At 32.9% G+C, this 15,496-nt stretch overlaps 2 protein-coding genes across 2 annotated transcripts; both read left to right on the forward strand.

Moving 5' to 3' along the window:
- Positions 1–1,524: 1,524 nt before the first annotated feature.
- On the forward strand, positions 1,525–8,235 carry PGO_114080 (hypothetical protein, conserved; the record flags this gene model as incomplete). The annotated part of the gene is made up of 2 exons (XM_028688742.1): positions 1,525–7,967; positions 8,184–8,235. The coding sequence occupies 2 exons, from the start codon at positions 1,525–1,527 to the stop codon at positions 8,233–8,235; spliced, it is 6,495 nt and encodes a 2,164-aa protein (XP_028544543.1).
- Positions 8,236–12,108: 3,873 nt separating this feature from the next.
- PGO_114090 (polypyrimidine tract binding protein) lies at positions 12,109–15,035 on the forward strand (the record flags this gene model as incomplete). Its single annotated transcript, XM_028688743.1, has 5 exons — positions 12,109–13,348; positions 13,747–13,883; positions 14,069–14,326; positions 14,595–14,798; positions 14,952–15,035. 5 exons carry the CDS (start codon positions 12,109–12,111, stop codon positions 15,033–15,035), a joined length of 1,923 nt encoding a protein of 640 aa, XP_028544544.1.
- Positions 15,036–15,496: the final 461 nt, after the last annotated feature.

Raw genomic sequence — 15,496 nt, forward strand, 5'->3', positions numbered from 1 at the left:
AAAAAAAAAAAGCGTGTAAAAAAGGGAAGAAAAAGCGTAAAAAAAAAAAGGGGCGGTATATAGCACAAACAATGGGGGCACGAAAAAGAAAAGAAAAATTGTAAAAAATCAGAATTGCAATAGAATTTTTTTTATTTTATTTTTATATTTTTTATTTTTTTGCGTTTCAAATGATAATGAAATATTTAAGGTCCAAATGAATTTTAAAAACAAAAAAAAAAAAAAAAAAAAAGAGAAGAAATTAATTTGAAGTTAAGAAAAAGCATTATATGTATGTCGTTCGAATGTTTTAGCATATTCTTGTTTACGTAAGTGTTTCCCTACAAGTACTATATACGTGACTGTATATAAATATATATATATATGCATATATATATACACATATACACATACATATAACACATACCTATGTGACCGAACTGTATGTATATTAATTTCCTTTTTTAGAATAATTGTGTCTTAATATGAAAGATTTGTAAGTCTGTGTTTTTTTTTTTTTTTTTAAACTTTACCCATTTGTTTCATATCCCTATTTGTGGGATCGAGAGCTAAACTATATGAGCTTATATCTAAGTAATTAGATACACGTCTCGCCCCTGCACATAGGAGGTACACGAATATATGTGTATTCCTGATTAATAAGTGTTTGTTGGAGGGGGTGTTTCAAAATATTTACCATCTGATAAGAACCTTCGCTTGACTGTTGTGGACTTACGAATTCATTAGGATGATAGAGGTTCAAGTAGAACACCGAATTTTGGCCAATATTAACTTACAAGTGGTGTTCTTGAAATCCACCAAACCTGTTTGATATGACACGTGAAGAACAATTCTTAGCATTTTTAATTAAAGTGAAAGTTTAAACATTTCCTCATTCTGCTGCATAGCTCATCTGAGTAGATACATATATGATTGTTTATATATTTTGCACATGTGCATGTGCGTATGTATGCAGCTGTAGGCATAGCAAGGGATATGTATGAGTTCCCCGTTGGTTAAGTTATTTGATTTTATTTTACTCTGTTATACATTATTTTATTCTATTCGATTGTATTATATATTGTTTTGTTTTATTCTATTATATTTAATTCTATTATATTTAATTCTATTATATTTAATTCTATTATATTTAATTATATTATATTTAATTATATTATATTTAATTATATTATTTTATTATTATTTTATTTTTTTTGGGGGGGCGGCAGTGGACATAGTACCACATAAAAGAGAATGATTTTTTCGTATGCACTTTGAATCACGTGAAGACATCGAAGAAAAAACTCTTATGTGTGTATGTACGTATGTATGTATGTATGTATGTATGTATGTCCGTATGTATGTCCGTATGTATGCCCGTATGTATGTCCGTATGTATGTCCGTATGTATGTCCGTATATATGCCCGTATGTATGTGTGCATATATATACATACCTATATGCTGAACGTCCCATTTTCTGTTGATTTGGCACACTACCTACTTCCAGGAACAAGAAGAACCCTCATGCCAATCGGACGCACAAGATGAAGACACAAGAAATAGACAGTGGTATAATTACAAATGGAAATTATATTCGCAATGCGTTACACGCAAGCAACACGAAGATAAGAACGAAAAATATTTTGAACAGTATCGAATGTATAGAAGAAGAAAAAAAAAGTAACTTTTTAACTTTAAATGAAAATTTGATTTCAAAAATAAGAAGTGATGGATTAGAGATCTTAAAAAAAGAAGGAGAAATTTTGGACGTTAATTCACGTAATGTTTGTTATGCTTTGAAAAATGGAAAATTCCGCTTAATAAATCAGAATGGTATAAACACAACTAGAATTAAATTGCCATACGAAAATGAGGTTTTATATGTTTCTTTTAATAAAGAAAATGGAAATTATTTACTCCTCTTGGACAATAAAGGACATTTATATGTTTACAAAATTAATGAATACAAGGTAGAGTTGACTTTTTGTATAAATTTTCCCCCATATCAGAAAAAATCATCGTCTTCTTCATCTAATAGTGTCAGTATAAAAAATGTTTTAAAAAGTGGAATTCCGAAAAAAGCTAGCTGGCTACCTAAAAGTGATAAAATTTTTCTGACTGGTCATAATAATTGTTTATACGTATGGAATATTTCTTTGCTTACAAATGCAATGGCAGCAAACAAGTCCAAGGATGAAATTAATGTTACGGACCAACTGGTAGCTATGTGTGCCGTCACATTGTCATTTGAGCCTATCCTGTGCAAGTATAGTAATATGAATGGTCAGGCAGAAAACGCGCAATATGGCAATAATGCGATGGCTAGTCAGGTGACTCCTGATCAGGCGAATAGCCAGATAAAAGACCGTTCAGATGACTCTACGGATAGGCATGTGCATGAAGAAATGGACACTACTGTAAAGAATACATTTTTAAACACATATTGCATGAGTCTCAATGGAAAATATATCCACGCACTGATAAATAACTACTACTCAATTATCTGGAAAATACAGAGAAGTAATCAGGGCTTAATATTTACCCTTGTTGGATTTAGTTTCCTCAAGGGAGAATTAAAAAAGGTTAAAAGAATGTTACTTATGAGAAAAGCTCACCAGGTGGCAGTTGGAGATGGAGAAGTTGGAGAAGCGGGAGAAGTTGTAGAAGCGGGAGAAGTTGGAGAAGTGGAAGAAGTTGGAGAAGTGGAAGAAGTTGGAGAAGTGGAAGAAGCGAATGGTGCAGACGGAGGAAATCGTCACAAAAATGGAGAAACTTCGGAACTCAGGATAGGGGTGAAAAAGAGCAAGGAAAAAAACGGTTGGGTAGACAAAGATGGGTATGATTGCACCGACATGAAAATATCATCAGTACACATTTTGAACACTTTTTTTGAATCGAATGAAAATAATGGGAATGCGAACCAAAGTACATACTATCTAATTGTTTTTCATAGCTCATGTTGTATATCCATTTTTCCATTTAATAATGATTATGAGTCTAGTGAAGTTGAAATAAAGGAACGTATTGATATGCTAAGCGAGCATAGCGTGCAAAATATATTTGTTGAAAGGGATCATGTGAATATTGAAAACATTGAATTATTTGTGGATCCATCAGAGTTTTTTGTTTTTTTTAATATCTCCTACAGAAGTGGTGTAAGTTCAATGTCCAAGTCTGCCACAGATTCAAGTGGGAGCCTAATTTTCATCTTAGAAATATTTAATAAGAAAAGGTTGGATTTTAAAATTCATCCAAAATATGTTAACCTTCCGAATAAAACCATACTACCGCTGTGTTCTATCAGATTAGTGAAAATAAACTCTTGTCTTAAATTTTCAAAAGTTTTAAACGTGTCTGTTTCTTCATCTTCTTTAAATATTATTAACCTTTTTATGTTCTCCATCATTTTTAATTCTTCGAAAAAGAGCGTAAGTGTTCAGTCTTTTTCTGCTCCTATTCCCTTACTCATGGGGGATGTGTGCAATACAAATGGTGCAGAGCGGGTTATTGTGAAATCGGGTTCTCATGATAGCAACAAACAGAGGCAGGAATCGAAGCCGAGGGAGGAATCAAAGATGAATGAAATGCACTCTACTAATAGCAGCATTGTGATGAAAGGTAATGTAAATAACCATATGAATACGACTCACAATGAAACTTGCTCTCTGGTGCAACCAAATGAGGAGAAGAAGAAGAAGAAGAAGAAGGAGGAGGAGGAGGAAATCGATCATACAAAGAAAAAAATGGAAGAAAATATGAACATACAGAATAATATAGCCCACTACGAGGAATTTCTAAAAGCCATAATGACCACTGGGGTACATGAACAACAGACATCGGATCAGCTGACAGAAAGAATAAGCAGTTCAGATGATCATCCAAAAAAAAAAAACATTAATCAGGAGCATCAGAGTGTTATAGGTAATACACCAAATAAGAGTGATAAGTTTTCTACTCATCCTATGGGTGAGGAGGAAAGAGAATTTTTAAAATCTCTAAAAAAGAAAGAACATGACACGATTATTGCTACTTCAGTCTCGTTAACCCGGAATGTTAACACGTATTCAAATTTTCTCCTCAATGGATTGTCAAACCATAAGACTGATAAGGATGGAACCAATAATGAAGTATGCATTAGCATGACAGAGAGGTTAAGGGAGTTGCTAAATAAGAGTAACAGAGATGAATTGATGAAAAACACAACGGATGTTAGTACACAATTAAAACAAAACAATGATACCACGAATTATTCAGAAATTGAACCAGTAGGAAATGTTCCATTGAGAAAAAGGAACGTGAAAAACGAATATCAAATGAATCGCATATTATGTGAAGAAATAAAAAATGAAAGTGACATAATGGAATATTATCCTGAATATGCATGTAAAAACTCGTACGTGGAAGAAAAAATTGACATGAATAATAATATATGCACAGAACAGAAGATGAAAAATACGCATCTGTTTTTGCACTTGGATAATACTGCAAGGGGAGTGAAACAAGAAGGGAGTTTCACCAATGATTCCGCTTGTGAAGTGGAAAGAAAGCAATTTTTGGGACATGTGGAAGGTGCGGAAGTGGGAGGAAAGGTAAGTGGGAAAAAGACATGTGATGAAACCACGCATCTTAGCCACGCCAAAGACGTGAACAATCTAAAAACACACAGTTCATTGGAAAATTTGCATAAAACAAGGAGGAATACAGAAATGACCGCTGTTCAATTGAAAGAAAGAAAAGGTGTAGGTGATAATTCAGCTCTTTCTGAAGGTGATGGAATGAATCCAGAGAATGAGGAAGAAGAAGAAGAAGAAGAAAAAAAAAAAAAAATAGTTGAACATAACAGCAATATTGATATAATCATGTCAACACATGAAGATGCTTTGAGGAGGTTCATGGAATGTGAAGATGGAGGAGGAGAACTCAACGAAGTAGAACAAATGGATGAGGAAAATTCGCAAAAAGTGGTTAACACTTTGGATAACGAGATAGAAGTGGATGAAAAGAATTTACAAAAAGTGGATAACACTTTGAATAACGAGATAGAACAAATGGATGAAAAGAATTCACAAAAAGTGGTTAACACTTTGAATAACGAGATAGAACAAGTGGATGAAACAAAGGTGGTAACCTCTGAATACACAATGGGAGAAAAAGGTAAAGAATCTAGACATACTAATCTAAAGAAAGATAACGAAATTTTTGTGAAAAAGGAGAAAAGCATGAACTCCTTTCTTCACAAATTAGGATTTTTTAAGCATAGTTCAGCAGTAGTTGAAGAGACCATAACTTTGGAAACGCAGAATCCAGTCGAACCTGTGTTTTCAAAAAATGACATGAAGGGAAACATTACAAATCAAGGTGACGATTCGAAAAATCGAAATGATGAAACTGAAAGGGATAATAAACAAATGCATGATATAGGAACATGTAAGAAAAAACTAGATGTGTATAACCAAGTTGATGAGGAAAGTAAGCAAAACCAGTTGGTAAGTAAACCCACAGAAAGAGATATGTCTAAGGTAGATGGAGAGAAAAATTCAGATATGATTAAAATAAATCAATCGAAGGAAACAAACGGTTTTTTAACCGTATGTGTAAAAACTGATATTGTGAAAACATCTGGGATGAAAGAAGAGGAAGGAGTGGGAAACAGAGAAGTTACAAATAACACACAACAGTGTGAAAACTATCATTTAAATGAATTGAATAACACACATGACCATGATATCCTTAAACATTTGTGTACAGAAATATGCAAAAAGATGAGCTCCAAAATGGCAGTTATGATATATGAAGAAATTAAAAGTTGCAAAGTGGTATCGGAAATGAGGGGTTCAGATATACATAGCAAAATGAAGGAGGAATACAATATGGAAGAAGAAAATAATAAACGTGTTAATGAAAAAATGCACAAAGAAATGGAAAAGACGTTTAATAGTTTTAACAAGAAGATGACCGAAATGAAGGAGGAAATAATTATTCTAAAGAATGGGAGCAAAAGCATGAATGGGAAAATTACTTCCATCAGTAATACTGTTGCGAAAATTTATGAATCTCTTAAAAGTAATTCTAATGGCCCCACTGCCAGTAGTAACAATAACAGCGGAAGTAAGAATGCGCACGTTAATGGGTCGCTTGCGTTGATTGGACAAGGAGGGAAGATAGAAAAACTGATAAACGAAATAAACAGTCTTAAAAAAAGTATGAACAATATGACGAATACATTTTCGGAAGGGTTGTCAGTAATTTCAGACGATTTGAAAGTCAGTTTTGCCAACATGTTAAAGGGAAGTAATGATCAGCTGAAAAGGTGGGTTTTGCAAGATGTGAGGCACCCAGGGGGTCCAGATGGCCAAGAGCAGAACCAGGGGCTGAAACAGTCGGGGCAGAAACAGTCGGGGCAGAAACAGTCGGGGCAGAAACAAACGGGGCAGAAACAAACGGGGCAGAAACAAACGGAGAAGTGGAAAGTGGTGCACGAAGAGGAAAGAGCCTACATAGACATCGATAGACATACTGCACATGGAGAAGGAGAAGAAGAAGAAGAAGAAGGGATGAACCAAAGTATGGGTACATATAACAAGGAAATGACTGAGTTCTTTAATAATGCACATCAAAATGCATTGAAAAAAATAATGCCTGGAGTGATTTCATCTGAAATACAAATTCAATTTGCAAAAAGTGTAGTACCAGGGATGAAGGAAGCTTATAATACAGGATTTCATTCTATTAAAGAATCGTTAAATTCATTATTGATGGAAAATACAAAATGGATAAGCAAAGAATTGTATGCAATAGAAAAGGCAATATTGTGTGAAAAGGAAGAACGAAAAAATAGAGATGATTTATTCAACTCTATTAGTGATAAACTGGAGCAATTACAAAGTGAAATGAAACTTTTTACATTGAATATGAATCAACAAATTGCATACTTGCACGATGATATTAATGGACTGAGCAATGCCCCAATGCAGTTGGTTGATGGAGAAGCCGTGGATGACAACCATGACCTTCTGAGAAAAAGTTGTGTAGATGCAGAGTCAGCTACAGAAGAAAAGCTGCATGGAGGTAAGCATCCCTATGCAAATGAGGAGGATGCAAATGTGGAGGATGCAAATGAATACACGAATGAGTACACAAATGAATACACGAATGAATACACAAATGACAACCAGAATGATAACAGTGAACACACAAATACTGAAAGAGTTGTAGTGGGAGATATTCAATACGGATGTCAAAATGAAAGAAGCTTGAACAGTATAAAAAAGGAAAGCAACCGATCTATTGTTGAATTAAAAGAAAATAACAATTACAGCATGAAAACACATAACGATACATCGGACATTCTGACGAAAGGAAGAATTAATCACCTGTTAAGTGAACGTGAATTTAATGAGGCCTTTACCTTAGCCATATCCATAGACATTGAAAGGAACACAAATGGTTATTGGTTACTTCATTTGTGTCGTAGATTTAATGCTAACCTTCTGCTTAATAATTATTTGTCTATAACACAACCAGTTCTTTTAGGTATAAGTAAAATATTATGTGAATCTTTAATAAAAACATGCAACTTGACTATGGAAGAAGCAGCTTTTCGTTTGAAATGGATTCAAGAATGTTTGAAACTGTTAAATATGAACCATCCTGATTTAGTAAAAACAAATTCTTTTATATTTATAAAGAATATGCATAATAACATAAGTACATTTAGTTATCATGTAGATTGGAAAATTGGAAAGTTGAATGAAAACGTAATAAACCTTGCAAATTTGGATTTGAAAAAAAAGATACTTCTAAATGAAGATTCTCCATCTGGGCAGCAGAAGAAGACGTCCAATATGTTATTTTGCAGTAATCAAGATGAAGATCTTGATAGTGAGAATTTTTCGTTTCATTCACCACAGAAGTATTACCTTCACAACAAAAGCATGCTAGTTACCTTGCAGGAAAAGTTGATACACATTAGGAATCTTCTCAAGAGGTACTAAATTGATTTCATGCCTCAGACGCATACTCGGGGTTAGGCGAGAATTTCTTTCGTTTGCCACGTTTGTTTTTCTTGCCACTTTTGCTTCCTCTCCCCCCATTGCGTCTCATTTTCCATTCCATCACACAGCAAGACTGTCCACAGCAGTGCCAGTAGCATGTTTTTCCCCATCACTCTTTTCTTTTCTTTTCTTCATCTCTACTTTTGCAGGATTATTAATAGCATGAACAATAGTGAAGACATCACAATGTTAAATAGGTAGAGTATATCTATCCCGAGATTTTCTCAGTGTTCAGAAAAGGGTTTGTGAAGCTGCATGTATATGTAATGGGTAGGAGAAAAGTTAACTCCTGTCCAATGTAAAGGTGCCAAGAAGTGAAGAAGTTCACAAGTTGGGAAATCGAAAAATTGACAACATACAAGTTGATGAGTCACAAATTCAGAAGCCGAGATGCTCCAAATTGCATTCTGTCGAGCGTACGCGATCCTTAATAGAAAGATTCAGGTTGCCCCAGCGTGTACCTGCCTATGTTCTCGTGCCATTCGCATTTTCAGTCTGCACATCTTTATGCACGTATGTATGCACATCTGTATGCGAGTCTGTATGCAGTTTTGTTTTTGCCTGCGTCCCTCTTCCCCGATTTGTGGAGGACCAAGAATTGTTTGATTTTTTTTTTTTTTTTTTTTTTTTTTTAACGTTTCTTAGTATGCATTATTTTTATAGTTTTGTGCATGCACCGGCTTACATTTACATATACATATATATATATATACATCCCATCGTTTGTTGATATGTTCCTATTTCATATGTGTGCATATTTTTGTTCAACCTATTTTAGCAAATTTTTCAAATCCATGCACATTGGTTAATTTTTGTGACCCATTTTTGTTTCTGTCTTGTATTTTCAGACGAAAAGGTGAAAAGAAAAAAAAAAAAAAAAAAAAAGAGTAAGAAGTGGGGGGAGGAAACAGAACAAAGTGTAGCATGATAGATATAGTTACTCTGTTGAAAATATGTTGAAACGTTTCATTTGGCTTTCCAAGCTATTTAAGACGAAGAATATATGAATTCATCTCCCCCACACACCACTTATATTGGAAAAAAAAAAAAAAAATATTTGTACTCAAAAGGGAACACATGGGAAGAACGCGTAAACGAACACATGGATGAACACACTGAAGAGGGTGCTCCTTGGAAAAATATTTCAGTAACCGATTTTATTCTTTTTTACTCACTTATTAGTCATTTTTGTGTAAATCTATAAAACATAGGAAGAAGAATGTGCAGACTCTGTTTTAAAGCACTCAATCAATTATTCTCCAGCCTGTAATCTTAAATATGCATCCTTGAAGATGAGTGCAAAAATTATATATATTCGTCTTTTTTTCAAAAAGGAAACACATTTTTCAGAGTTCAACGAAACTGCAGCACGGTTACTGTGATGTGAATACTATGATGAAGTTACTATAATACACTTACTGTACTTGTAAGAACATTTTTCTTTTTTTTTTTTCTTTTTCCCTTTTGTACTTATGGATTGTGGCATATGCCACAAAAAAATCAACGTTATATTATGTAGGTACAAAATTCAACAATAGTCTCAATAATTGTGTACCTATCTTTTTTTCTCTTTTAAGCAATAATTGTTTTATACGATGGTGTGAAAAAATCCTTATCACTTTTGAATTTTTTTTTTTTTTTTTTTTTTTTCTCCTCCCCCTCCATAATATTTTATTTTATAATTTTAAAGAGGTCAATTGAAAAGTTACGTAACACCTTCTTATCTGAGATAATAAGTTCATATGTTTTTACACCCATGCCTGTTTGTATATATATATATATATATATATATATATATATATATATATATATATATATATATATATATATATATATATATATATATTATAAATGTTGTACGGTGTTATATATGTAACACTACAAATGTAGGGCAGTATAGCATGTACACTTTATAAGTGTGGGAGGAGTGCTATATATGCAAAATATACATTATTTACATGTCGGTCAAACTGGTTTGCTGCGTAAAAGTTGCTAGGATGAGGCTCATATGATAAAAAAAAAAAAAAAAAAAAAATGCACTCCCCCCCCCCACATGGGTATAGTATGTATAATGTAAATATATATTCTTAAGCTTAGCACTGAAGTAAATGGTGGAAAAATATACAAATTATTTATACTACCCAACACCCAAACATACATATATAATTTTTGCCTTCCCACCACCGCTGCCATTTTATCCTTACCCACCCAAATGATTGTTATACTGGGGTAAAAACTTGGGAAAAGACTCTTCATGCGACTTATAATTTTCTTTTATATTTCGAGGTAACTATTAGAGGAATATAAAATATAATTCTTACAAAGGTGTTTATACATGAAAGTAAGGAATGTATTATATCAAAATGTCATACAATATATATATATATATATATATATTTGGAAATTGCACTTATTCTACAAAAGCAAATATATTCAGTTGCAGAGTTACAATTTATCATACAATTTTATATATAATAAGCTCCCTTAACCTATATACCTTTTTTCCTACCTCACTGGGTTAAAAAAAAAAAAAAAAATAGAAATAAAAATAAAAAAAAAAAAACATTTACAAAAAATAATAAAATAAATATATAAAAAATATAATAAAACAAAAATGAAAATAAAAATAAATAAGATATAATAAAAAGGGGAAAAAAGAAAAAAAAGCAAAAAAGAAAAAAAGAAAAGAAAAAAGGCTAACAAAAACGGTTAAATGAAACAGCAAAGTCAGCACTTACAAACGAAGGGTTATATAAACGCATAAATGGATAGAGTCGTACATGAAAACGAATATCAGAATTGCTAAATGAGCAGATATATAAAAAATGAGAAAAAATAGTTGACCCTACTTATCTGACATATTCTTTTCCGTTACTTCAATTTTTTTTTAAGTTGGCAACTTTCTCATACTCGCGAACTGAAGTGAAATAGTACATGCTCACAGTTTATGTAAGAAGGCGAATATCTATAAAGTTCACGCATCGACGTGTTTACACACATATGCATGTGAATATATGCATGTAATTATACGTTTGTAAATATGTTTCTAAATATATATATATATATATGTATGTATATATATATATGTATGTATATATATATGTATGTATATATATATGTATGTATATATATATGTACGTACTTTTTCCTACTTTTGAAAGCTAAGTAGTATATGATTCGCCTTTTGCATTTCATTGGCGGATTCCACTTTTTCTTACAAAACATAAAGGCGCATTCGTTCATATTCATTTTGATATTGCTGATTCGTGTGCACCCATATGAACTTCACTATTAGTATGCACCCACTTTGAAATTAACCCCCCCCTTGTAAGAAATTCATAACGCATTAGCATAGGTCTACATATTCAGTTTCTTTTCTTTTCTTTCCTTTCCTTTTCTTTTCTTTTTTTTTTTTTTTTAATTGATCGCTAATTTGTTTGCCCTGTGGGGAAGACTCAAAGTCATCAGTGTTAAACCAAACGGTCTACTGGAATATCCCATAGGAACATTCCAACAATGACAATTTGTATGAGATCGTGATATCTCACCCTGTTGTAACTTTCCTGTCTACATCCATGACAACACTATTGCATGACAACACCATTGCATGATCACACCATTTTATGATCACACCATTGCATGCATATTTCCCTCCTTCTATATGTAGAAAAGATCCAAAAGGACGTTGCACATATTCTACAAAAATTTTGAGCGTGTGACTCTTCGATTATCGTGAAAGTGACTCGAAAGGTACGAAGGAGAGAGGCACCATCAGATCAAAGGAGCATCATACCAAAGGAGCATCATACCAAAGGAGCATCATACCAAAGAAGCATCAGACCAAAGAAGCATCAGACCAAAGTGGCACCTGACCAAATTACCATCATACCAAAGTGGCTCCTGACCAAATTACCATCATACCAAAGTGGCACCTGACCAAATTACCATCATACCAAAGTGGCACCTGACCAAAGCAGAATCAGACCAAATCACCATCAGACCAAAGTAGTACCTGACCAAAGCACAGATTCATCGAATTAGCGAAAAACCCAAAAGGGGGGGAAGAAGACAAAAATGAATAAGAGAACTCTGTCGAGTGATGAAAACGAAAATGAAAAAAACAAAACAGGAGTCAAAAGATACTTAATGAGCAATGATGATCATTTCGAGAGTCAAAAAATGTACCATGAAAAAAATTGCGCTTCAAAAATGAACACAAGTACATTAATTGAAATCAAAGAAGATGAATATGTTCTTTCAGACATGAACAATAATCTCAACGGGAATGACAATGATGGGGATCCTAATTGTGCTATTGGACGAGGTACATCTCTGATAGATGGAAATATGGATCATGACAGAGAGAATACGAAATATGGTGGTGTTAATAGTATGGGTGAATTTGGATATAGTAATGTAATGGGGGCAGGAAGTTGTGTAATGAACAGTGAAGGAGGATCGAATAATCAAGCAGCAAATATTTATTTCCAAAGTGATAGCAAAAAGAGAAAAGGAAGTAAATACAGTGGAATGCCATTTTTGAAAAAAGAAAAAAATTGTGTAAATACATTCCTGATTTTAAAAAATGTACCGAGAGATGCAGAAGAAGAAGACATAAAATCATTTATGAGACCATTTATAAAAAACAGTAATCCAGAAATTTTGTTTGATCGAGATTGTATTATAGTTAAGTTGTATGATGATGACCTGAACAAAAATATTTATAATTATTTTAATGAACATCCAACGCAAATAAAGGGTTCATTTGTGAGTGTAAAATTGTCAAAACTGAATGACACAACTGATGGTTCGATTAATAAAGAAAACTTGGATGAATATGAAAACGGTGCAAATGTTAGCGCAAATGTTAGCGCACATGTCGGAGCAAATGCGAAAGAAGCACCGGATGGTCTGAATAAAAAAACCGGGAAATACAATAAACAGGAGTCATCAAGAGTTATACTAGTATCCGTTCTGAATTTACATTACCCTGTTGATATTGAATTAATATATTACCTATTTAGTAAGTGTGGAACTGTTGAAAAAATTATCACCTTTTCTAGAAATCCTCTAGTTTATCAAGCCTTAGTACAATTTCAAAACATCGAAACAGCACAGGAGGCTATAAAAACGTTACATAATAGAAATATTTATGATGGTTGCAACACAATTCAGATACAGTACTCCTTTTTAAAGGAACTTGTTGTAAAGGCAAATAATTCAAGCTCACGGGATTACACCACGTCCAACATGAACAAAAACAAAAATCTCCCCAATTTACAAACTTCCCATGGTGTCCTCCCCACCCCGACTCGTAAGATGCGAATTTTTCACATGTGTTTATATATACATATATATATATATATATATATATATATATATATATATGTATATGTCTCAGACGTTGCAACACTGAGGCATATACAAATAACAAACATGTGTCCTCCGTTTGTGTGTGTCTGTGTGGTGCGTAAGGGGGGTTGTGATGGTGATGGATTTTGTAATAGAACATAAGACAAAATGGAAAAATTAAAAAAATATAAAATAATAATAATAAAATGTATCAACATTTTTGAGTTGTCCCCTTCCTCCCCCCCTTCCCCTATTAATCATTTCCATTATCATTCACGTAAACTATATTATGCATAATTTCCACATCTAATTTTACCACTCTATTTTTTTTTTTTTTTTTTTTTGTTTCTCATTTTAAAGGGAAAGGAAATGATCCTGAGTTGTATTTGTTATTAGAAAGGAAATTCAAGCTAGTAGATTTTGACGCAAAAAATGCATCCAAAACACCAGTTTTAATTTGCTACAATATCCCAAAGGATTACACGGACGTTCATAAGGTGCGTTTCTGGTCGTGCATGAATAATTATGACACGAGATATGTTACAATCTCATTCTCGATTTTCTAATGAACAAAACTCAGTATAGCAGTTTATACAATTTATTTCGACGTTAAACTACACTTTCAATTTACATGTAGACTCATCCTTATTTTCCTATTCCTTTCTACCATTATACAAAATAGCTATTTAACTTATTCAGTGTTTACGGATTTGTGTCGAGAATAAAAATTCTGAGAGAGAAACCGGATTCTGCTCTCATCCAATACTCAGGCTATTTATTCGCTTCTGTGGCGCAGGAATGTTTACAGCACGCAAAAGTTGGAGATCAAATTTTGGAATTACATTTCTCAAAAATCCTCGATATACGCATTGCCCCTCAACAAAAGAAAATAGAATCCTACAAGGCCAAATCATTTAGTAGCTACGATCAGAGATATTTGGTTCGATTCATAATAAATACGCGTGACGAGAAAAATGCATTGCCAAATGCACATGCAAAAACGTGGGATTGCACCATCAACCGTGTATTTATACATCGTAGTATTAGCTCTGTCTCGTCGTGTATTTATACATTTTAACATTCGATCTTTCTCTCCGTGTATATTTCATTACACCCCAATATATGTATCACACGCTTTTACAACTGCTTCTTTGTTAATTCGAAAAAATATTTTATTCATGTCACATTTATCCTCTCCCCCGATGCAGATAGCAGATCAAGCAAAATACATAAAAGGAGCATGCAAACCTACGAAAACATTATTCATATCAAACGTGAGCGAAGAAGTAACCGAGGAGTGTATAATGAACTTATTTATGAAATATGGAGAAATCAAAAAATTAAAAATACAACCAATAAAGGAGGGAAAGAAACATATAACCATCACCGTGGAGTTAAGTTCAGAAGATACTGTAAGTGTCAAAAAAGGGGAAGTCGAGAGAAGGAAGAACGACGAAAGAAAGATATACCCTCCATATAGTATATCACTGTACCTGTTCATGCCAAAAATGAAAAAAAAAAAAAAAAATTACATATATATATTTTTTCCCCTCGATTCTTTTCAGGCAACAAGGGCTTTAATGGATCTCCACAATTTTTATCTGAAAGATCGCTTCATAAAAGTATCCTATACGAAAACTCGTTTATAATTAAAAAAATAATGAAAACCAAGTTAAATGGCTTAAAGACAGTGTACTATCCCCATGTTTTGTTACTCTAACGCAAGCTTCGGTAGAGAAACATGGCATTATTTTATTTTTATTTATTTTATTTTTTTTTTTTACTATTTTATTTCCCCATTTTGCCATTTGTCCATTTGCCATTTTTCCACTTTACTTTTTTAATAATTTTTCATCTTATTAAATAATGTATGGGACCTCGAAGCGAGTTCCTTTTGAGTGTGACTTATTATGCGTTCGTTCATATCAATTTTAAGTTTCAGTGACAACATTGTGCATATATGTCAGTGTATTAATTTTATTCATGTACACATATATGTATATGTACGCACATATAATGTATACATGTATATATCAAAGTTCACATTGTACGTTTTTCACGTCCCCTCTAATTTATTATAAATATATATATATATATATTTATATATACA

The sequence above is a fragment of the Plasmodium gonderi genome (assembly GCF_002157705.1).
Source record: "Plasmodium gonderi DNA, contig: Chr11, whole genome shotgun sequence".
Classification (NCBI taxonomy): Eukaryota; Apicomplexa; class Aconoidasida; order Haemosporida; family Plasmodiidae; genus Plasmodium; species Plasmodium gonderi.